The sequence below is a fragment of the Drosophila ananassae genome, chromosome 3L (assembly GCF_017639315.1).
Source record: "Drosophila ananassae strain 14024-0371.13 chromosome 3L, ASM1763931v2, whole genome shotgun sequence".
NCBI classification, from domain to species: Eukaryota; Metazoa; Arthropoda; class Insecta; order Diptera; family Drosophilidae; genus Drosophila; species Drosophila ananassae.
Window position 1 is genome coordinate 10,367,632 of NC_057929.1, and position 24,598 is coordinate 10,392,229.

Here is a 24,598-nt window from a genome sequence, read left to right on the forward strand (position 1 = left end):
AATCCCCTTGACGAAAGTTGTTCAAGGATTGAGACCACATGCTATTTTGTTGCTCCATTGTAGTTTGTTGTATATTTTATACACCGCCGCTAAATACTAATTGTAAGCTAAACCGAAAAATAATTTATGGGGATCAAACTTAGTTGCTAAACCACAAAAAGCCAAAATTCCAACTGGGCCAAGTCCACTCTCCTTTCCATTCGAGTCTACTATTTGAATTCGTAGTTATCATAGCCCAAGTCCTGGCGTCGAATGCGAGAGCTGGGATTTCGTGTGCGGAGAGTCAGTTGGCGGTAACCCACGCCTGGTTTATAGTCCACATTGATGCTATGATGATGCGGCCTTAGGGCGGAGGCGCCACCACGCTTCTTCTGCGCCTGATGATAGAAAGCGATGTCCCCATAGCTGTGTTTTGGCCACATGCACTCGCAACCGGAGGGCACTGTCCGTGTCTCGGATTCCCAGCAACCGGAGCCCTCGTTCAATCGGATTAGGTGAATGGTGCGATTCAGTTGGATGCAGGAGAAGCCAGTTGCCGAGCAGATCTGTTCGGATAATCAAGAGTTTAATTAAGAAAATATTTTATAAGAAAGTGTTTAAGCCCACCTCTCGTTTTTCGCCTCTTTCGGAGAGCAGGGCCCGGAGCAGTTCATTGCCCCTGTAGCCATACTCGTAGTTGTGACTCCGGGACGGCAGGGGTGCATAGTTGTTGGCACAGGTGACCTCCACATAGTGATTCGGACGGTATTCTCCGCTGTCCAGCTTAATGGTGACACGATTCGTGGGACAGAGCGACTGGTAGGTGACCACCTATAAGTGAATATTATTTTTTACTCAGAAAACTTTTCATTTTAGTTATGGATGTGGACTTACCCCATCTGAGCCAGGATTGGGGCCAATCAAGTGCTGGGGCGGAGGCATAACGCTGCGCACGCGTCGCTTTCGCACATTTTGAATGCCGTAAGGGAGCTGCGCACTCAACTCATTGGCCTCCTCGTCCTGACCCTCCCTGGCCACAGCGTAGTCCTCTTCGCCCTCGATGTCCACGCCGTCGTCTCCGGCAAACTCCGCCTGACCTGGTTCTAGGTCCAGTCTTTCATCATCTTCAGCTGTCCTGCGAATTGCATATGCATGGAAAATTTGTTAGTTGTGGCCCTGAATTAGAGTAGAATAAAGCGCGCCAGAGAAGCCGCTAACGCCTCCCGTGGATTCTGTTTCCGTAGGCAGGCGGAAATGACCGTAAAAGCGGTTATGCACAGAGAGAATACCTCACATACACAATAAAATGTTGTAAAAAGCAACTGTAGGCTAGAAACTTTTATAAATTTTATGCATACATTTCTAATCAATTTACAGAATTCCAAATTTCTATTTTCAATTTCTGAAACCAATATTCATGATTTTTTTCCTTGTGCCTGAATGTCCGCGATGGTTGAAAAAAAAATTGGTTTTTGACGTTTGTTATTTGCATGGCTGCCGTTTCTTTTCAGCCATTTTTCCAGCTGGCCAACAAAAGCGCATCATTTTGCATTCAACTGCAGCAAATGCCAATGAATTTTTTAGCTTTCGCTTTGCCGCGAAGCTTTGTCTGCCTGGAGGAGATTGGGGCCACCCAAAACGGAGGGTGTGGCAACTAACTGATGCCTGGACTGGGGCTGGGGCAGGGACCGGGCGCCGGGCGCCGGGTTCTTCTCCTGCTAGTGGCGTTGGCACTGTCCGGAGTCCTCAACACTGAGTGCTGAGCCTGTGGCGTGGCACAAAGCTCTCCGTTACGCGACTGTCGGTGGCTGCCAGCGGATTTCCCTCTTTCGTTGTCGATGCTCTAGTGAAGCCCCTTACTCCACACGCCCCACACCCAATCCCTTATCCTCGGCCCGGTTCTACTATCCTTCCCTCAAGCTTTGGCTTTCAAAACCAATGGCGTTGGCATTTCAGGGCAACAACGGCTTTGATAGTTTTGTCGCAGAGTTTGCGAAAATGTTTTGAAATGAATGCAGCCGGAATAGTTGAGGTGAGTTGGTTCGTTCAAATTAGCACACAAAAAAATGGCATGAAGGATATAAAACGGTTTTGTGGCTTAAGGACACCGGCAGGAGAATAATTGGGATTTACCTTGCATTTTTTTTCAAAAAGGAGTAAATCGATTTGCTTTAAGCTCTGGCTTATTTTGTTAAATTTATATTGACTATTTAAAGGCCATTTAGAAAAGTTGCTTTCCATCTTTATAGAATTGGAGCAACTGTGCCATATTTTGGCTTGAATCCCACTGGGGTCTTGAGCCAACGAATTTTTTTGCGTATGCAATAGCCCGATTGCGTAATCCCTGGCGCTGGAGTCGCATGATCCATGCAGCTCCTGATCTCGTTCAGCACGACAAAGGGGATAAACCCAGTCAACTGGGTAGGAATCAGCTTAAGTGCTTACGTTTGCGCTCACGCTTACGTCAGGGATGATGGCATTGACATTTAGTTGATATGCAACTAGGAAACCAGAGCCAAGATTAAGCCGAATGTCTGGGATGAGTTCGGGTAGGAGCTAAGGCATCACTCGCTTTGTCGGCTGCAATCATATGCAGTCAGATTTTCCGGAATATGAGCTTAATGAATGCCGTCCTTACTCCGGACGAATGACCAATTTTCGTTTCTGTTTTCAGTTTCCACTTTTTGGGGTTTGGGATGGAAAACAAAAAGGAGTGCAGGGTACAGTGCAGGGTATTAAATAAAAAATAAAAAATTGGATCTGCTTTAAACTTTTAAGTTCTTCATAAATATTTCCCAACATATTTTTATTAAATAATTTCTATCTTTAGATACTATCTTAAAACCACTTACCTTTGGCTAATGTTGCTGTTGCGACTTCGACGAGTAAGAAGCAATTGGTCTTGCCAGTTGCTGGTGTCTTCCCCGTAATTGTTGCTGTTCCTGCTATCGTGGTCCAGGCCATCAAACCTGCCCACACCTTGAACGGCCGCATTTAAGTCGGACAATTGCAGACGGAAGTCGTTGCGAGCATTCTCGGGATCATCATCAAACTCTCCCAGTCCCTGTTCCTGTTGCTCTTGCTGCTGTTGCTGTTGTTCATGTTGCTGCTGTTGCTGTTGTTCATGTTGCTGTTGGCTGTCGTATACGCTCTGGATGGGATATCCGTAGACTTTTTGCTGCTGATGTTGCTGTTGCTGCTGGTAATACTGCTGCTGTTGCTGCCATTTGGCCGGTGCTTTGTTGTAGTTATAGTTGTCATTGTTGTCGGACTCGTTGCTATCTGCAATGCCATCAACATCCCCGTACACTCCGTACTTGTAGTTGTTGTTATTACTGGCACTACTATAGCCATTGCTATATCTATTGTTTTCAAGCTCCGCCGTGGAATCCATGGCCTTAGCAGCCTCCTCCTCCTCATCCTCGCAGGCCACTGCGAGCGTTCGTCTGGAAGAGCCGCTGTCAAAGCATCGGGATGCCAGGATGGCGGCCAAGAGCAGCTGCAAATGTGGCAAAAACAATGAGATACAGATACAGATACAGATACGGATACATGCGATGAAGGGGGTTCAGAAAGGGAAATGTTGGACAATTGTTGTGTGGCTAATAAACTGCAAAGTGTCAACAGTTGGGCGTAGAGTCATTGTTTGCCATGTAAATACCTCACATTTAAATATCTATAGAACTGGGGATTTATATTAATCATACGCGATACAATTATAACAATAAGATAAGAAAATATCAAGAGCATTATTACCTAACAAGATTACATTGTTTACGGTTCATTAATACTTATCAGTGTAAAAAGTATTAGGACTCTCAGCCCTATCAGTTTATTAAAACTATAAATAGTTGGAATACAAGGGAAGACATTGTTAAAGCCTAAAATGATAACAGGAGCCAAGTTCTTTGAGGCACGAGCTATCCTTATCAATTGTCGATTGTTTCCTATTAATTCTGGCCCCATTGTATTCTCTGGTCTGTGAACTTTGTAGCCAAGTGTTGCAACCCCAGTATCGACCACTAATTCAGCTAAGAACTTAACAAAATTTCGATTGACGAGACCAAAAACTTAAACAGCTTTCAAGTTCCCCAGTGCGTCCGTCGGCTAAAGGGAAAGTTCAATTCCCCTGCTGGATGTTGACAATCAATGCGCGTTGAGAATGGAATAACGTCAAGACCAAAGCCGAACCCAAATAAGATGAAAAGTTTTCGGGTGCCCGGACATCTACTCTTTTCCTCAGTCTTCTGTCCTCAGCTCCTCCAATCCTGAGGTTTACCATTCTGGGGCTGATTTTCCGAAAAGTGGAGGTTAAAGTTTTTGGGGCCAAGATTTTAGACATGTCTGTATTTGTGTCTGGTGTGGATGTGCGATGGCTCTGATTATGTGGTCGGTTCGGAAAAAAGTGCCTCAAGTGAAAATAGTTGGAAGACCTTTAGCGATAATATGCGGCACGCGCATCCTATAGTGTGGCACACATCCACATGCCTCAGATATACCCATTGCCATATAGCTACATTCATTAGAAGCTCACACACTACGTGACCAAATAGTTGGCGCCGGAAATGCTCAAAACTAAGATATGAACATGGAGCCGGCAGTTTCTTTGCAGCTCTGTTTCCTGTTCCCACTTTACCCTGATGCTCTACAAGTTCTTTTGTCTCAATCCAGTTTTTACATGCACTTTGAAAAATTCAAAATGTTAGTCAAGGAGACTTTTATTAAGATTACTTTTAGACCTATGAACAAGGTCAAAAATTAGGAAGTTTTAAAGCAAATTTTATATACATTTTCTCTGCATATATGGGGCCAATTTTTTTCTGTATATTGTATATCCATGTGGATGGCTATATGGGAAAGTATCTGGGATATATGCAAGTGTTGTTGCCGCTCTGGATTTATAAGATTTCTTTTATGCTCTGGCCCGGCCTACCGCAAAACTTCTTTCATTTATCTCCCTCTCACTTTCTGGCCCTGTTCCCCCTATCTCGTTCAGAGTGTTGCCAAGTTTAAGGGGACCAGGCCAGACCAGGCCGGGCCAAGCCAGGACAGGCCAGGCCAGCAGCAAGTTTGTCAAACTATTTGTATGGAATTCACAATTTGTGTTGATGAAGTTTCTTCGAAGTAGAAGTCTCTAGCTTCGGCTTTACGAAGGCGACCGCGTGATCTGCGTGAACTGTGTGAACAAGTGTTTATGGAATTGAATTATTTTCCCTCTTCCTTATTTTTTTTTTGCTTATGTTGGCTTTGGGAGGCCTCGGATTTTCCCTTGTCTACTTTCTGCGAAAATCAGGTTGGACTAAGAGCGTCCCAGTTGTGTGTTATCTGTTTTCGGGGCTTACAGGTGGCTTTGTCTTAGGCGTGGGAATAGGCTTTGTGATTTAAAGTTGCCCCTATAAGCGGATTTCTTGGGTCAAGCTGGGAGCAAAATATATTTGGTAACAGCTTAGGTTGTTTGTTCAAACCAAAATAATTATTAAAAACCTAAGGAGCCTTAAAGGCATCTTAAAATATACTTTTTTATGTGAACTTTAAATTCTGAAATTGGATTATTTCTTGCCTCGACCTCGACTTGCTATGATACTTTTGAAATATATTGCCGATATTTTTAGTGAAAAAATAAACACAAATGTACAAAATAAATAACTTTCGGACAATGGAAAATATAATTTTTTAATTTATGGGGCAATGTTTGTGAATAGTTTTCAACCTTATGCAAATTATTGTTTCTCGTTTATTTTTTTCACCTATATCTTTGTTATGGGTTTGGTTTTGGTTTTTTGTGTCGAGAGTCGCCACACGGAGGATACGGCTACTGTTGCCATTCAATTACATTTTTGCAATCAAACTGCAATGTGGCCAGACAATGTTCAGCTGCTCACCTGGCCAGAACAGACAGACAGACAGACAGACACAAAATATGGTAGATATATATACCATATAAAATGGGGTGGCATATGGGTGGCATGATATATATTGCATAAATTTGTGACCTTTCAGTTTTCAATTGAATTTCTCGGCACGGCGGCAATTGTTCGAACAAAACTTGGTCCTTGCCACTGCGGCTGCAACAGTAGTTGTGTTGTCGTTGTAGTTGCCGTGCATACAGCATCCAGCCAAAAACAACAAGCAACAAGCACGAAAACTAAGCGAGAGCACCAATTTGCATGCTATGTGGGAGTTTTTATGTCCACAGCAAAAAAGCACCGAACAAGGACGAACAAGAACGGAACAGAAAAGAGCCTGCAATTCTCCCCTCGATTTGTTTTAATTGTTGCGCTCGCTCCTTGTTTTCGTTGCTGTTGATGTGATCCCCTCAGCTGGCTTGTTATTGCTATTTTCGTTATTTTTTCCCCAATTTTATTGTATTTTTTTTGTTATTTTTGGACATATCTGGCGCTTATTGGCAATTGTCAAATATTGGTTTTGTTTTTGGTATTATGGTTTCATCAATGGCATGAAGCGATTTTAATTAATCGCAAAAGTTTGCCAATATCAAAGTTTCGTTTTAATTTTCGACATGTTGACAACAGTTTGGATGAACCGAAAAATTTAAGTTTTGCTTACTGATTCAATTAAATGTCTCCCATGATCCGCACCCTCTTGACTTAATGTTACGCATACGCCATGTGGGACAACTACGGTTGTCATGTCTGCCCACACCAACCCCTGAAAGCCGAAGCAACAGCAACAACTAGAACGAGTGGCAGATTGGTTGCTATGCTGGCTGCAAATCCTGTTAATCACCTCTATCACAGGTGCGGCATCTGCACGTAGCTCACTTTTTGCCGGGGCCATAGAAAAGCTGATGCTTAAAGTCGCCGCAATGTTGTAAGAGCCAAAGGACGAAAAGGACGGTAGGGGCTTGCCAGGTTAGCATATGCAGGCGGGGAAGTTAAATACACTCAGGCTCTTACGCCAGATTCTTTGATCCTGTTGATGCCACCCTAGTCGGTGGCCGAAAGAAGCTTTAATGCTGCAATTAGTGGCTCACTGCCCTGGTCAGTGGCTTATTTGTGACTCTGCGTTTTACGACTTTCATTTGGGGGCGATTTTGGGGACAAGTGCATTACGAGATCTGCTCTGACCCCCGACCATTGAAGTCCTATCCGTCAGCGGACCAACAATGAACTCTAATGCAGTCTGTGGTAACACTCAGCAGCTTATTCGTATTCAATGCCGATATCCAATATTGGCAGAACTACTCGCATAATTTTGGAACTCAATTGTACGCAATTGTCTGCCTTTGTCCGGCGATTAAACCAGGCGATTTCATTTTCACAATGCCAGTTTTACACTCGATGGGATTAAATGGGCGATTTGGGAAGAACGGGCTATAAATGCCAAAAAGGCGATAGATTATTTTGGATGTTTTTTCATTAAAACTAGGGGATTAAATGTATATGGCATGTGAGTAATTAGGTTTAATATGCAAACAATTTAATTATATATTTTTTGGCCTTTCTATCTACCAATTAAAATTTAATCCATTTGAAAATAGTTTTATAATTCTTAAGAAATTATCTCCTTTGCCCAAAAACTATTTGAAAGTTTGACTTTGCGTGGCTGGCCGAATTCCAGGATGTTTTCCTTTGCTTTGATTTGCATATCGATTTGGGAGTGTGCGTGCGAGGAATGCAACAAGTGCAACAAGTGCAACAATACAATCAATGCACACTCATATACTAGCACTAACACACAGTATATATTTTAAATGCTGCTCGAGGCATGTGTTTGTGGCATCGTGTGGAATTCCTTGCTGGCTTACTGCCTTGCTGGCTGCAGCGACCGAGGATGTGTTAGTGGAGCATATTGAAATTGTTGCCATAGCGAGTGTAATCCCTGCCAGCGACGGGTTACACGGTCTGAAAAGGGCACAAACTCTGCCTTTTTTCCAATGATGTTGCTTGTGCTCTTGAATTTTCCTTTTGCCTTTGGTTTTCTTAGTGCCACGACTGCTGATGCTGATGCTGAAGCTGCTGCTGGTGATGCTGATGCCAATGGAAAAAATGTAATAAACGCCAAGCAAAATATTTGTCAAATCAATTTAGCTTACACCCGGCGAAAGGGTGAGGGTGTCAAGGGCAGGACGAGGAAGAAAATATGCAGAGTTCACCCACGCATACAGACATAAATGCGTGTGCGGCAGTGAAAGTCGATGGAAAGTTTTGGCCCCAGAGAGATAAATGGCACTTGAACATATTATTCCCTCTTCTGGTGGGGTTAGTTCGACATGTTGAGGTGTATTTGTTATCCCTAATCATTGGGGAACTTGGGTTAAATACACTTTTGGGATAGTATATTCTGGGGGACTATATTTTTCTGATTTCAAAAATAGTTTTCCTTAATATTTGTTGGATTATTAATACATAATAAATAGAATATTAGACTGGGAATGTATATTCTTTTAATATTTTATAAGAATATCACCAAGTCTACTATCCATTTTTTTGTTGTATTTTATGTTATTTTATTTTATTCCGTTTTTATTCCTCTCTTATTTGCAATTTGGCCTTTTGTGCCGAAGACCGCCTAACGGGAATATAACATGACAGCGACCCAAGTCTAGCTGTCTGTCGTGTGTGTAAAAAATTATTGAGGACCCTGTTGAAAGGAGGCTGGATGTAGCATCCACCATCCAGTATCCAGAATCCTGCATCCAACATATCCTGTTTGTTGTAGATCCTTTATTTTGTGTGGCACAAGCTTTGATTGAGGTATGCCGCACCAACAATAACAGCCTGTCGGCAGAAATCTCCACTTATTTATTAAATTTACTGCGCTGCCTGTCGCCTGGGAGACGCGACGAAAAGTAGGCAACACTAAATTTTGGCTCAAGATGATGGCTGTGTTGGAAGGAGGCACCGGGATAGGGCGTTAACGGAGAAGGCTGAAGAAGTCCCCAATGGCAGTAACCTGGCAGCAAAAAGGGCTGCAAATTAAAGTTGACCAACTGTAAGAGGACTTAGGGCTCAAGTGGCTAGAGAATTTCTACCCGATGCCTCGAGGCTGTTGTAAATTCGCATTAAAATATGTCAAAATGACAAAAGTCGTAGAAGAGTCAGGGGAAATTTCATAATTGAACAATGTTCGAATCTACACTTTAAAAAAATTTGAGCTAGTTTTCAATGAATCTTATATATATCTTTTGAAAAATCTTACCGTAAAGCTAAAAAATAAGCTTAAGGAAACTCTTATTTTTTTATCCAAAAGATAACCTTATTTTTCTATCTGCATATATTTGTGTGTTAGTGTAATTGCTTCTGGCCTGGCAATCCTTTGAGCCGTTGTCGTCGCCTGACAAATTGATGCTTTGACATCGTTCGAGCAAAAGTTTAATCTCTCTCATTGACGAAGTTAAGGCGCCCTGAGCCATTCAAGTGTACAAATATTTGCTGGGTTCTCTTATTAAATCTTTTTTGGTTTTGGTTTTGCTTTTGGGGGCTTGATGCATCCATTTATCACTCCAGCACAGATTACAAAACACAGCACACAATCAAAAAATGGCAAAAAAAAAGGGATACAAAGATTAGATGCCCTGAAAACATTTCAATCAGCAAAGGAAATGGACACAAACTTCCTTCACTTTGCTGCACTGGGACGGCAGATGTTTGGGCAAAAGAGGAAGTAAAAGTCAAGAAAAACGCTTTGCAATTATAGCTTAGAAATTGTTGATACTACTTGGTAACTATTTCCTGCACTTGGCCAAAGAATTTCATCACCAAAAATGGCCTCGTTGCAGGCGTTGCCAGTAATAAACATCATATGAAATCCACTTCCGTTGAATTCCCTTCCGGTTGGCTCTATTTATGTGGCAGCACTTAATGACAACCATGTCCTGGTCTGGAATTGCCATTCTTTGTTTATTTGTGCAGTTTTTGCAGCAAACTTTGGCTCGTTTGTCGATTGCATTCCTCTCGACCCTGATGAGTGGGTGAACGGGTGGGGTGTGGGTGTCCTGTGAGGGAGACATGCCCAATTTATGTTCAAAGTTGGCTCACATAAATGTGACAGGGCCGAGTGTACGAGTATTTCTGTGCATATATTGCATTCCCGTACTGGAATGCACTTCAAATACATATATCGTTTTTGGTGATGGTTACTGGGCGTTTCAAAGGATTTCGAAATTGGTTTTAAGAAGAGAACTGTACAGTACCCTAGAAAAATATTTAATTGCTTGAATTTTTAACAAATCCTATATTCCTTTGTAACTACCATCTTGCATTTACACAAAGGGTATTAAAGGCTTCATTCATTTCGGGCCTCGAATATCAAACGATTTGTTGTCAAAGCCTGGCAAGCTTTTGTTCGAGACTTGAAAGCATTCATGTATTCTGTAGTTTCTTTAACACACATTGGAGTTGTCGCATGTTTCCAGAGAAAAGTTTTGATTGTGCTGGCGCCATAGTCACCTGATTTATATACTATTTGAACTCACATTGAAACCTTGGCTGGATTTGGACTGAAGCTCATATGACATAACATGCCTGGCCTGACCCTGCTGTGATGTGCTATTTACATTGATTGAGGTTGGAGAGTAATTGTGCCATTCTTATTTCGGAAGCTCAAAATTTCAACATGTTTCAAGTTGTTGGGCTGATGGTCTGTTGGGCTCTCGGGGATTTGATTGTATTTATTTTGTGTCCCAAATCATGAAAGTTCAAACAGCCGAAGCGGATAATGCCATTGGCAACCCTTCTCACAAGTTCAGCATTTTGTTATTCAAGATTGCCAGGCTAAGTAGCTAGAAAGCAGTTGCAATCCATACGGCTTATGCAATATGTATATTCATATTGTGCTCAATGACATTTAGATGCTAGCCGGCTAAATTTAGATACTTTACTTTACCCTTCTTTCATATTCAAAGATACAGAATAGTAGATGCATATATTCAGATGCAAGATACAAAATACTAGATACAGATACTCAGATACAGTAGAGGTAAGCCAAGTCATTCAAGTGGCAATTTGTGCGTGCGGCGAACCGGCAAAGCCACTCAAGTCGAGTCGAGACACATGTGGAAACCACACAGGAAAAAATAATTGTTTTTATATCAATTTTATTATGGGGTTTTAAAGGCAAACAGGTGACGGCTCTTACAAAAAAGGTCCAACAAGGTATAAGCTTCCCACAGTTATTTTTTAATGAAACCGGAACCACAAGCTTAATATACATTTTATATCTCTGTGAAGTGGCCAAAACTATGAATGGAAACTGTTGAGATTACTGCAACTGCGAATGCAAAGAGGTTTTTGTGGTGCACCTAAATCAGCTGGCGAAATGCATGCCGGAGTCGGAGTCGATTTCAGGGGGAATAGCAGCCTTAGAAGTCATAGAGAGGCAGCTCGATAAAATAATCATAAGCTTGCGTTGGCCGGAAACAAATGCGCATTTAACATTCATGTTGGCCGCCTCGATGAAGGAGCCAAAAATCAAATGCACACATGCAAGCCTCGCAAGGACTTAATCCTGGCCCTGTTGCCATCGCTGCCCCCGCTGCTCTGTGCCATAATCTTTTCTCCTTTTGCCGTCTCTTTTTCTCCGACTGTCTGTCAGGGTTATGTAAAACCAGCCACAAAGTCATTTCACTGAGCGGATGTTTGTGGCCAAATGAAAGGACACGAAGCTCCAAGGGATATTGTATGGATAAGGCGGGGGGGTGGGCAAAGGTGGGGGTAAAACCTCCTGTGTCTGGGCCACGTTTAGCACGCGCACGGTCGTAAATTTTTGCTCTGAACAGCCCCTCGGACAGTTTAATTTCGATTTCCCTTTTATCCAATGGATGCGAAAATCGCGCGTGCAGTTCAGCTACAAAAAAAAAAAACGAAAGGAAAACAAAAGGAAAAACGTCGAGGAAAATCGGTGGGAAACTGCTGCCGGATGGGCAGTGGCGAATGACCGCGGAAACGAAAGCGAATATTGCAAGAAAAGTCGCAAGTAATTCGTAATGCATAAATAAACGCAGCAAGGACATTAAGGACCTGACCGTTCCATCTGCCTAACTAGCAGCTCCTCCGTATGGCTAAAAAATTTTTCCAACTGTCAACGTTATTTTTGTCATGACATTTAAATTAAGTTCGTGATTTGGCAATTTCATTTTGATTTATGCTCATTTGCATGTGAGCTTATGTACTTGGGAAATTGGAAAATCTAGTTTTCCGGGAAAGTATTTTCATGATTAACTTCCAAGTCATGCTGGCGAAATTAATTTCAATTCATGTATGACATCGAATGTAAACAGAGACCCATATAGAGAATCTATTTCAAGGTCGATTGAATGATCTAATAAAAGGAATTACTTATGAAATCTGTTCGGAAGTAATCAGTTTCATACGGAAATTGAGAAAGAATAATCTAGTTTATATGATTTACTTCCTAATTTGACATTTCAATCCCATGCTTCACTAATCAGTCAGTATTCTAATCCCATTTCATACATATTTGAAACAACTTGTGATACATAAACCTTTTACGTTCTGCAAGGGATAGTCCTCAGAAAAAAAGGGATACACTCCAAACTCTTTTAACGTCCTGCTTGTTCATAAAGATACAACAAGAAGGGCACAAAAATTGAAAAAGGTCAAGTGGCGGTAAATAAAAACTGTGTATGGCATAAAAGTTTATATTGCACATTTGCACACATGCAGGCCACTTAGTCATAAACGTCTGCCCCGAAAACATATATATATAAACACTTACATATTTATACCGTATGCGTATAAATTTTTCAATATAATTTTATTCGCTCACTGGCCGCTACTTCACAAATTTGGTTATCACTGAAACGTGTGTGCGCAGCAGATTACCCATTTCCTGGTCCCTGGTCGTCCTGACAGTCCTCAGCCTGTCCTTTTCGTGCTGACAGTGTCCGTCAAAAGATTTTATTGCTTCAGCTGCGAGAGTCGCATTAAAATCAAATCAAAGATACAAAGCACATAAATACTTTTACGAGTTAAAAGACGATGTCGTCTCTTATTCTCCGCCATGGCGGATACTGGCGGATTGTTTCAAGGGGATTTCCACCAATTCTGGCCATTTCTGTTATGATTTTTCAGTCAACCGAAACTCAAGTTTCGGCAATTTGAATCTAGGAAAGGCGGAATTGATTTGATTAGGGCCTGATTGAACAAATAAATTGTTTTATTTTTTTAAAGTAACCACAGATGGTCATTATTCACCAAATAACTAATGGAATTTTGTGGTGGCTTTACAATAGAAACCGCATATTTTATAAATATATTTCGCTTGTTTCAATTTAATTTTCAATTTAAGGGAAACGAATAAAGTAATTAAAGTAAATTAAAGCTAGACGGGAAATTTATTCCCCAAATGAGAGAAATTCAATCATCATAAACTGGCCGACGGGTTATAAATCGTATATAGCGTCGATTTTCATGCTTTTTAATCAACTTTTGCCTATTAATTGGCGATTTCCCGGCACCAGCTCTTTTGTCTGAAAGCGTATAAATTGCCGAGTTTCCCAGTCAAATAAATTAAATAATCGCATGATTGATGTTCGCTAATTAACTTCCATATTATTATTATTATTATGATTATGATTATTGGGTTTCCCCAATTTGATGATGATGAACGTGGAACGTACCTGTATACTCTGGCTATCTAGAAAGCTTGTTAAGTCTGAATAATCAGAATTGGCCTCCCCTCGTAATTATGTGCATATAAATTGCGCACTGCAGAATTCTATGGCACTTTCCTACATCCTAATCAACCTTTGGCTCATCCTCAAAGATAGTCTCTGGCTTAAAGAAGCTTTAAGCCGGGAAACCGCTAATTTTTTTTTGTAATTAGTCAAAAAATTAGAGCTTAAAAGGTCTGCGGTTTTGGTTAGTATGCTATTTTCAACGGCAATTTGCCGGAATGATTCGGTAAAAGTTTTTCGATTAACCTAAACGGCCAAAAGGACAACTATTTGCCACTCTCTCCCCGGGTTCTGTTATCCTGGAATTTTTCTCCTATACATCTTACCCGTTTTGGCCTATTTTTATGAGCGAAGTTTTAATGATTTACGAGCTTTATTGCAACACACTCGCTTCCGGCCAAGTTGGCCAAGTAGCCTTTCAGCTGCTGCAAATTTTTGGCCAACTGGCAATTAAATCCTATTTGGCAAAAGGGCGGGGCAGTTGCATGTTTGTCACTTTTTCGTTGGAAATTTTTCGGGAGTGAGTCGAGTGGCTCGCTGATTGAAATTTACGATTTTTCCGGATCGTATAGACACACACACTTACAGAGAGAGAGACACACCCAGAAACAGTTTGTTGTTCTCGCCATTGCCATTGAACGGAAATGTTGTCATTGGCAATTCTGGGCGCCATTTCGCCTTCTGGCCAAACGGCGCGTCACTTTTATGGCAAACGGAAGTCCTCGTGTTATTTATGTTCTTTGTGTAATCTTCGGGCGAAAGGCGGCGGGCGGTAGAAAATACTTCTCAATTATGCCTTCGCCGTCGAAAAGGGCAAACTCTCGCCTCGGGCGCTTATTTAATAGCTTATTAGTCCGCTTGTGAACACAAACAAAGGCCACAACCAACACCAAAGCCATTGCCAATGTGAAAATCCAATTAAATGTGACATCTGCCCCAGAAAATCCTCGGCGTGATTTTGATATATGGGTTAAGTCGAGTGTGAGACCCTCGGACTCAATAAACAATTGATGAAACTTTCATTCGATCAGCGAGTCTAATTTATGAGGGAAACTCTCCCTCATGATTCGTATGCAATGGTAATTGACAATGCCAAATGGCTGAATGTGGGCCATGCCCGCAATTAGTTCAACATAATGACGCATCATTATGGCCAGTAATTCATCAAGCAGACTCGCGGCACTCGCTTGCCCACTTTCTGGTCTTGTGTCTCTTTCCAGTTCTGTTTCCCCCATTCATAAATCACAACCGTCAGGTTGTAGTCGTCCCACTATGCGTATGAGCAATTTGATAAATATTCAAGACGAATATGCAAACGAAATTGTCCTTCAAAATGTGGCGGCTTTTCGAGACTTTAGAGATGACATTAAATTCATTTTTAAAATTAATAATGATTAATAATGGCTTGAAAGTAAATAGACACTTTCTTTAGAGCCCTCTGATAGATGTTAAATAGACCTATTTAAAGCCAATTATTTTGAATATCTTCCCATCACTATTCACTGATTTACATTCCGTATTCCATGCATTCCGAAAAGTAACTTGGCCATATATTTTACCTAGCCAAAAAGCATTATTTAATCTCGTTGCCAGCGACATTTTATCAGGGCTGGGACAGGGACGAGGTCGGGGAAAAAGCGCTAATAAGTCGGCAACGTGACATTTGCTCTGGCTGGTAATGCTTTGGTGGTTTGGCGGTTCCCGTGGCCCAGGATGGCAAATAAAGTTTCGGTCTCGGACAGCCGCAGGCTGCAAATGAAGAAGATGACTTTATCGGGGCAGTGGCATCGTCAGTCGAGTGGGAAAAAATGGTACAAACGGCAACAAAAAAAAAAAAACGAAAATAAAAGGAAAACAAAATTTGTTGGCCATGTTGCCGTGGCGAATGTAAATAGCAAAACGTGATGGGCTCTTCACAGTGGTGGGGTGGTGTGGGCTAGGGTGCAGGGTCTTACAGAGTGGGTGAATGCTGGGTGGTTCAGTAGCAAACTCACAGCTAAAAGTGACAATAAATGCCGGCGGTTATGTATAAATTGCTAAAGTGTGCGGAAAGATTTACGGGTCCAACCAATGGACCAAAGTGCCGCCCACGCGCCCTACCACTGCCCATTTTTAACCTCCCCATACTGCCCCTGGCCATCCCCCCTTTCAGTTCGCAAACAAATAAGCAAAGCTTAGGACTTGGCCAAGCCAGACCAGGTGCTTTTAGCTTGATTGCCAGCTCAGAGAGAAGAAGGGGGCAGAATAGAACAGGTGGGCCGGACTGGGCTGGCAAAGAGGCAGCCACCTACTCACAATGACAGTTTGGCCAGCTCTCGACAAGGCCGTTTGTCGCTTTCGAGTGTCAGACAGAGACGGGATACTAAAGAGAGAGACAGAGAGAGAGAGAGAGAGAGAGACTGAGCTGGCGAAGGAAAAAGCTTCCCACTTTGGTTGGCTGCTCATCAAGAGCTCAAGGAGCTGTTGTCACACTTATAGTTGCCCTCCTGGCTTGTTCCTTCCAACAGGCCTAATCATTTGCACGGGGTCAGTCGATTGGCTGGCAAATTGATTTCAATTAGCTGCCAAAATCACAGGTGCTTATTTTTATGGCGCACAGAAAAAAATACATAAGCTTGGTTCTTGCCTATTTTACACAATTGTAATGAGCATCTTGATATTTCCTTTATAAACCCATCAAAGAATTTAAAACCTTTAAAATCTTTATTAATTTTTTACTGTGCACTTCCTCATTCCTCATTCTCTAGGTCTAGGTTATTAAAAATGTTGTGGAGGGAAAGTCAAAGCGACAGACGGCGCCCATCATTCACACATTTTCGCATAATTTGGTAAAATATGGGAAGGAAAGAGCCAAACATCATTAACCCAGCCCCTCTGACATACATTTGGCTTAATGAGCTGGGAGAGGGCCACGCCCACCACCCCATAACCAACAGCCACCCTAGAACCACCACCCAGGACTCCTGCTTCTCCTTCCTTGGCTCACACTTGAACCATTTGTCGCCATATTTATTTTAATGGTTGCTCAATTTAATCACTTCGACATCGGCTTTCCATGCTGATGGACTCGAGTACTGAAGTGGGATTTTTTATTTTATTTTTCGGTGGAAAATTCAGGAGGCGTTATAAGAGAATCAACTGAAAGAGGGCGACTGGCGGATGGTAGGAGGCTTGGCTCAGTCAAGGCTCTTTTTTTTTACTTTTTTTGTGGTTGAAAAATGTTTCAAGATTTCATTTTATGCGACATTTAATTAAGCGAAGAAACTTTTTTAAGTTTTAATGGAAGACGGCGTGGAACACGCAGGCAAAAACACACAAACTCATAGCGTATATCCTTGCATACATGCAGAAACATCCTTACACGTACACCCCTCTTTTCGAACACATTTTGTATTACTTTGGCACACTTTACTCAACCATTTCCGCACCCTAACCATCAAATGGGGTATTTTATGTTCCTTAAAAGAAAAGGTTTTTTTAAAACTTTACCAATTATTTATTTAAAGGAAAAATGCTTAAAATTGGTATATAAAAATACTACTTTATGTACTAGTTTACGGAAAAAACTCTTTTCGTCACAAATAATAATAAAAATATACTTTTAAAATTAATCTTGAAATTGACTTTTTTTTCGTTCAAGGAAGAGTAATTCCTTTTTGTTGTCGTAGAATCGTGAAATATTTTTCCCATTGCATTTGCACTTTGTTCAACAGTTTATTAAATTGACTTTCAGACCCGTGGATGCAGTAAAATATTTTGCGAGAAAATATTTGAAAATTTATTAAATCAAGCCGGCGATGCATCTTCATCCTCCACTCTCCATCATCATCAACATCGTTCGAGGAACGCTCTGGAGGAGAGATAGGGAGGTATCCTGGAGCAATGGCAGGGAAAGGAAGAGTCCCGGGCCTGCATTTTGTTGCTTGGCCGAGTGAAATGAGCTGCATCCGGTCTATAGCAGCTGCAGGCGTTGCATTCTTAACGCCCCAGCACTCTGTTGCCCACATTCACATGTCCTGCAGCTGCCAGGCCACGGGCTACCGCTGCATCCTGTAAGGCATGTGTGTGTGTGTGTGTGTCTGAGTAAGAGTGGGTGTATCTGTGCCAGTTCCCTGCGTACTTTATTCCTTTTCCTGTGCGCTAGCGCATTTCCGCATCGCAGACACAGATACTGATACGAAGGCAGGCGCAGGCCGCTGCCGGCGAACAGCAAATTTTGATGCATTTCCGGGGAAGCTACGCTCCACGTTTAATGGTGGAGTGCACACGCGAGGAATTTATGTTCAATCTTAGGAAAATAATGATTATCTTTTATTTTATGGTTGAGCGAACGACGACAAAATTCCCATTCTGTACACTTATGGCTGATCGTTTGAGCATGAACCGCAGCCATATTTTCAGGATGAAGTAGCAGAAAGCAACAACGGCAGCAGGATGCGCCCAAGGAGGTAAGCTTGCAATTGCACTCGTCCTGTTACAGGACAATTATCGGGCGACACAAATTGCAATTGCCCGAAGCTCTTGACAATTGATGGGCAACCATTCATTATGTCCTAGAAACAGACAACAACTGGCACGCCCACAAAACGATTTAAATTCGGATTGAGGGGGAGTGATTTGAGTTCTCGGCGTGGCTTTATCGTCTTAAAGGACTCTGGGGCTGATGGAGCATCGATAATGCGGTTGATTGGATACTTGCTAAATCTTAATGGGAATTGTAAATCCTGTCTTAATACCGAAAACAGATCAATGCCAGTGGATGCATATCTCGATTTGTTGAATTCAAATCTTAGGCCGAGATTTGCTTTCATACAGACATAATTGAAGAGATTTGTGGTAATGTGTATTTAAACATAAACTTAACGAGGTAGAGTCGAAGCCATATCCTTGCCATTTTTTGAACGAAAACAGAAAAGTGTTCTCACTTTATTTTCCAGAATTTTTTTGGGCCCGTTTAAGAACTCTTAACGGATAACGTCACTCAAGAAGATACGTTCTCAAGCCTCACAAATGACGTAAAGTACTCCTGGCAAAAACTTACAAGTTAAAGAGAATAGAGTTTCATTCAAGCAGGATGCATAGTGCCAGACCATAAACTCCAATTAAATTTAGCAGAAGAGTCTGAAAAATTCGGCAAGTGCAGGCATTATATCATAAGAGTATGTTATGGTTTTGATTAAGTATACGCCCCGTGACAAATGCAGTAAATGCACTGTAAAAATTAAAGTAGCACCTATTATAAAGCTACTATTATTAATCTAGAAGCCATTAATAAATTAAGAATATATTTAAAATAAGAAAGTAAAGTATATGACTGTTAATTTGTTAATATAACGTATACGCCCCATTGTATATGAGCTAATCAAATTTTTATTAAATTTCAAAAAAAATAAAAACATACTTATAATTAAATCTAACGATTCATATTTTTGGAATTCTGTAAAATCCATTTTTTTCTGTCTATAGTTGTAGGATTAGGAGTTGGAACTGCCGCATGTGGCATTGCATTCAAATGGCTGTGGCATTTTGGGCCAACTGCATTCCGTTTTCGATTCCCATTTCAATTCATTGGGGGCGGCTGTGGCCGTTTTGGGGCGTGGCTGGTCGTGTGGGGATGCCTGGATGGAGAGAACTTTTTTGGCTCGCCATGTTGACTTTGCGTTTAATTGTTTTATTGTCCGCCAAGTGTCGGCCATCACACACACACACACAGAGACACTCTTGAAGTTTGCACTCGTGCGGCCAGTTTGGCACTGTCGTTGACCTCGTTGGCGAATTCCCGCTCGGTTCGACCTCCTCCTCCTGCCCATACCCCACCCCTCACTGCGCATCCCGGAATCTGAATTTTTTTTCCCACTTTTCGGTTCGCTGAGTTGTCGAATTCAGAACGAAAAGAGAGACCGCCGCCGCCGCCTGCTGTCTGATATACGAGCTTCTGGCGGCTGCACAAATTATGCCAAGTGCAATACTTGAGGCAGCTGCCAGGGCATGGGCGTGGCACTGGCTCCTTTGCAGCAGATTGGCAGCTTTAATTAACTTGATGCACAGGGCGCAGAAATATATGTCGAGTATAAAAGTAGTTTAAGTCTAAAAAGTGGTCGGATTATGGACTATTTTTAAAAGAAAAGTTATTCATTTTAAAATGGAAAAAATCTATGTTTCAAAACATAGATTTACAAATTGTAGTTTTTTTAGAATTCATATTAGTGATTCATATAGTGTGATTTAAAATTAAAAACTTCTAATGACTAGTTTTTGGATAAATGATTTTTATTTTTAATATAAGCACCCATCATTTTTTTGCCGTACCGACAAAATCTCATTACTGTCTTGATGTTGTTATTGCGATTCATCGTTGCATGCTAATGAATACATTCAGTCTTCAACTTAATTTCAATTTTTATTAACAAGAAACTTCTTTATGAAAGTTCAACAACTTGAAGAGCAAACAAACTCTTTGAAGCATTCTTTTTGTAAATATGGCTTTATACCGGGTCTAAGCCGGCTATAACAAGACATTAAGCCGACACATACACATAATAATAAAAGTTGCATGTGTTTGTGTTGCGGTCTCAGACAGTATCAGACGGAACCAAAAATATTTGGCCACTGCAGAGTGCAACAACACGAAAAAGCTGCTTCCAGGTGGCTGAGCAGAAAAACCAGAACTCAACCGAAATAAAATACCCAGAACAAACAGAACGGGAGAATTACTTTAATGGGGGTCCACTTGTGCTGGCCAAGGTAAGAAGTTGCGTGCCGAACATCCATAAGTTTTCCGCCTGTTGGCAATCTGGTCACATATCCTGATCCAGGACCCACGTCAGCCACTTCCAAATGCATGCATACCGTACTCGTAAAGGGGGGATATATGGAATAAATGTGTGTGTACACTTGACTTGTCAGCCTGCTAATTTGCTAAATAATTTTCGAATCTGCCCCGCCTACTATTTGGTGTGCGGGGGCAGTAACTCAAGTTGGCACGCCCCCTTAAGGGCGGAACGTGCCAAATATTCGGGATGCGGATGGGTAAGCACAATCCAGGCTTTAGCCAAATTCGAAAGGGATATTCAAGTTTCGGACAGGGAGGGATGGAAACTATTTATGATTTCCCAACACGATTCATCCTACACCTTTTGCTACTCTTTCGTTTATTTGTTTGTCGTTTGCTGACTACGTGAGATTGTTGGGTGTTAAAAAAAATACAACAAAAAAAAGTCAAAACACTCGCACATAAGCCGAATGTCCTTCCAACCCAAACATGCTTTCATCAATTAGCGTTGAAGATTTAATTGCGGCACGTGTGAACTTAATTAAATGGCATTAGTTTGTGTAATTGTAGTCACGATACGAACGACCGCACAGGACCGACTGCCACGCCTTAATTATGGGTCCTTTGCCCCCCCAAAAAATGTGTGCAATTTAAGTGCAGCTTTCTCAGCTGCATTTGCATTCCAATTAATTTTTGAGCACGCATGCAATATGAAATTTTTTCGGTTGACTTTCGTTTTGCCCGCAAAGGGTAGACTTGAAAAACAAAAATAGGAAAATGAGAGCTTCGTTATTATTATGGCACAGGTCCTGCAAAGGTGTTTAGTCAACAGGGGCGGAAGGGATAGGGTCTGCCAACTTTAGTTGCATTTAATTAGCATTATTGTCATGGCAACGGCAAAAAGCATTTGCGGTGTAAATTAACCTAGGCATCTGAGGGCCTGGGTTGATTATTGCACCCTAATTGTGGGGCTATGCCGGCATGTGGGTAATTCAAAACAATTTTAATTATATTATGCACAGCAATAGTTATTAATTGTGCAAGCAAATTATGAAGATGCAATTTAGGGTTTGTGCGTGGTTGATCCCATCAGGTCAGCTCGTTTATTAGCCGAAAGATTTTGGGTTGGCAGGGGAATATTAGTGCCAGGAAGGGATTAGTTTACTGTAGAGAAATCCAATGGTAATATTAACACAAAGCAGGTCTTGCATTTATGCAAATTTCCAAATCTCTTGCCAATTTTGGCATGGAAGCTAATTGTTCAGAACTGCAATAAGTGAATTATGGCCCTTGTTGGTCAGGAAGGTACTTTAGTACAAAGTCCACTTAATCCGACAAGAATGTCTGCCAGTCGTGTTTTATTCCAGAATATTGACAATCACCAATAAACACGATGTTCATTTGTTAACAAGGAGTCTTTGTATGTAGTATGTCTTATTAAATTAATAAACTACACATTTTGCCCCAAAAACTTGCTTATTTCAACTACATATTTGTCGGAAAATGCTAATCATGCAATTTGTGTTATTTGTTTAGATTGGTCCTGTGTGTTTTGCATTTATTTAAGCTGGAAGCTTTGAAAAGGACTTTGCCAAAGCCAGGGTGGCAACGCAAAAGCCAACTAGTAATAATAGTAGAAGGCCACAAACAACCATGGCAGAAACAACTAACAACGAAAATTCTGCTAAAATTTTAGGCAATAATGCTCTAAAATTACCTGAAACTACAAACAAAATTTTCCGCAAACGAGCTGGATATTTAATTCCGTGTGAAAGCAATATCACTGTGGTGTTTTGTCCAGAATTTCGGTTAAAATTCTTGTCACTGCACTTAAATAATGTAAATATAATTTGGCTGTTGTCCGCTGTCTGCGATTTGAAAACATTTTATGCGAGCCCATGTTCGGGTCAGGTCAAAACTGACACTGGATGTTTTTGTTTTTCATACAGTCCTGGCCGTGTTTGCCATTTCATTTCACTGCACTCAGGTGACAATGCAACTAATTACGGTCAACAATGTGGTACGGTCCTATGTACCCCAGACCACCGAGTCGCTCCGTTAAATAAATCAGAAAGTAATTAAAACAACACGAAATTTGTTAGTGAATTACGGTCGCAGTTTTGGCCCCAATGCCAACGAAGGACTTGCTATTCCTCTTTTTTGGATGCCTCTTCCCCAGCAAACAGAATAAATTGTTATTTTTTATGAACGAGCAAGGATTCAAGATAGTACTTGAAAAATAAATTTAATTTAAATTCAAATGCTTTGCTTATTATTGTTGAAATACCAGAATTGATAATTACACATTTGTGGTTAAATCATGATAATTAGACTATCGCTTTTGGCGGTAATACGTCATAGCTGTCTGTCAAAAGCCACAGCGATTTATGGCCTGGCCTAATCTGCGTCCGGCTAATTTCAAAATTTGAAATCAATTTATGCCCCGGCAAGGGAAAAGTTTCTTGAAAGTACGTCCAAGTACGTTTGGAGCAAGAAATGTACATTAGTTGTGGCTAAAAGTGTGCGAGTACTTTTTGCAGTTCGTCTTTTTTTTCTCACACTTTTTTTTTGTCCTTTGCCGCAGGCGGAATTTTCATTAAAGCATTTTTGATGTCTAATTTGCATATTTTTGCAGCTGGCCGAGTTGCATGCCGACACTGTGAGGCTGCTGCTGCTGCTGCCAGGCAAGTGACACGTTAAGCATTCAGAAATGGTTGCCAAGCGGGTGGGCCGTGGGTGGTAAGTGGATGGACGGTTGAATAGCTGAACGGTTGGGTTGGGTGCCACACACTGCTGCACTTGCAAAGAAAAGTGCAAGCAGGTTTTTTGTTTCTGGTACTTTTCTCGGCTGATGGCTGGCTGTCAGTTTGTTCGTTGTCCTGCGACCATCCAACATCCTTTCAGCTCAGATTTTTCGGCCTGGACAAAGTGTCGAGTGGCAACACTAATTCGCATGCTGCCCCACAACAGCATCAGCAACAACACCAACATGGGCATCTGTTTCCAGTGAACATGGAAAATGCAGCCCCCATACACCCTCATACCCTCATACCCCCATAACCCTCATAGCTCCTATGATGCTTGTATTTTTTGTTAGATTTTCAGCTAAATTTGTGCCAGCGCTTTTTGCGCTTGCTTTTTGTTAATTTCCAATTTTCAAACCATTTCTCTTCTCTCATCCTTTGTGCGAGTGTGTGCTTGTGGGTGGATGTGTGTGTGCACAGCTGGTGTGCTTTATGCTCGTGTGTGTGTGTCTTTGGTCAACATTTCGTTTGGCTCATGGCATTAATTCAATTACTGTTTGCATATTGCCAGTGAAACCATAGCACCCACATCTAGCCGTAGAATGGAGCTCAGAACTCGGTACTCGGGAATCATGTAAGCTTTATCCTTGATTCGGTGTATCTTTTAAATGCAGATGCATCGCACGGGTAAAGAAAACTCAACATGCATCTCCTAGATGCACCTTCCAAAGGAGCAAGATTAATTCGAATGTCAATTGTGGTTATGGCATACCAACTATCGAAGCTGAAGTTAAATTGCAGGTATTACTTACCACAGCTTTGGAGAACATGACTTTTTCTTTAGGCCCTGGTTGATTTTTTTTAATTTAATTAAATTTTTTGCGCACTCAGCTTATATTTGTGTGAGATTATCGTCTCAAATCTTTTTCATAGTCCTTTGAAGGATGGGAATATAGATGCTTTCACAGACTACCGGACAGGGAGTTATTTTTCAATGAATTTACACCGACCATTCGGAGCGATCGCGTCGCGATTTTAGGCTTCTGATGGTGCAGCCGTTAGAGCGAATAATGAGCCACCAGGTGCCAGATGCTTCGCCATTTATAATCTGGCCGATAGAAGTGGCGGCGCTGGGAAGTAGGCAGCCAACTGGTTAAACCACCGGACGATGCTGTTTTTAGATATGCCACCTGTTTGTTTGTATATAGGAGAGCGATTGTCGTTGGGAGCGGAAAAGCCAGCGGAACGCTTCAAGTAATTACTATGCTATCATGAACAGTGATCGACAAGATAATAGGCCAAATGAAAATTTTTATTTATAGCGGATAGTTTAAAAAAAAATGAAGAAAACCTGCATCTAATAGAAAGTTTACAAACTCTACGATCAAACCTAAAGACTTTGGTTATGCCTGTCAAAATTATTATAAATACTAGTTCCTATCT

At 41.4% G+C, this 24,598-nt stretch overlaps 1 protein-coding gene across 1 annotated transcript; it reads right to left on the reverse strand.

The window, feature by feature from the left end:
• Positions 1-49: 49 nt before the first annotated feature.
• Positions 50-24,255, reverse strand: LOC6494551. Its single transcript, XM_014907352.3, has 5 exons — positions 23,968-24,255; positions 2,832-3,478; positions 874-1,114; positions 607-810; positions 50-545 (listed from the first exon to the last, which is right to left on the reverse strand). Exons 1-5 carry the CDS (start codon positions 23,983-23,985, stop codon positions 210-212), a joined length of 1,446 nt encoding a protein of 481 aa, XP_014762838.1. The 5' UTR covers positions 23,986-24,255; the 3' UTR covers positions 50-209.
• Positions 24,256-24,598: the final 343 nt, after the last annotated feature.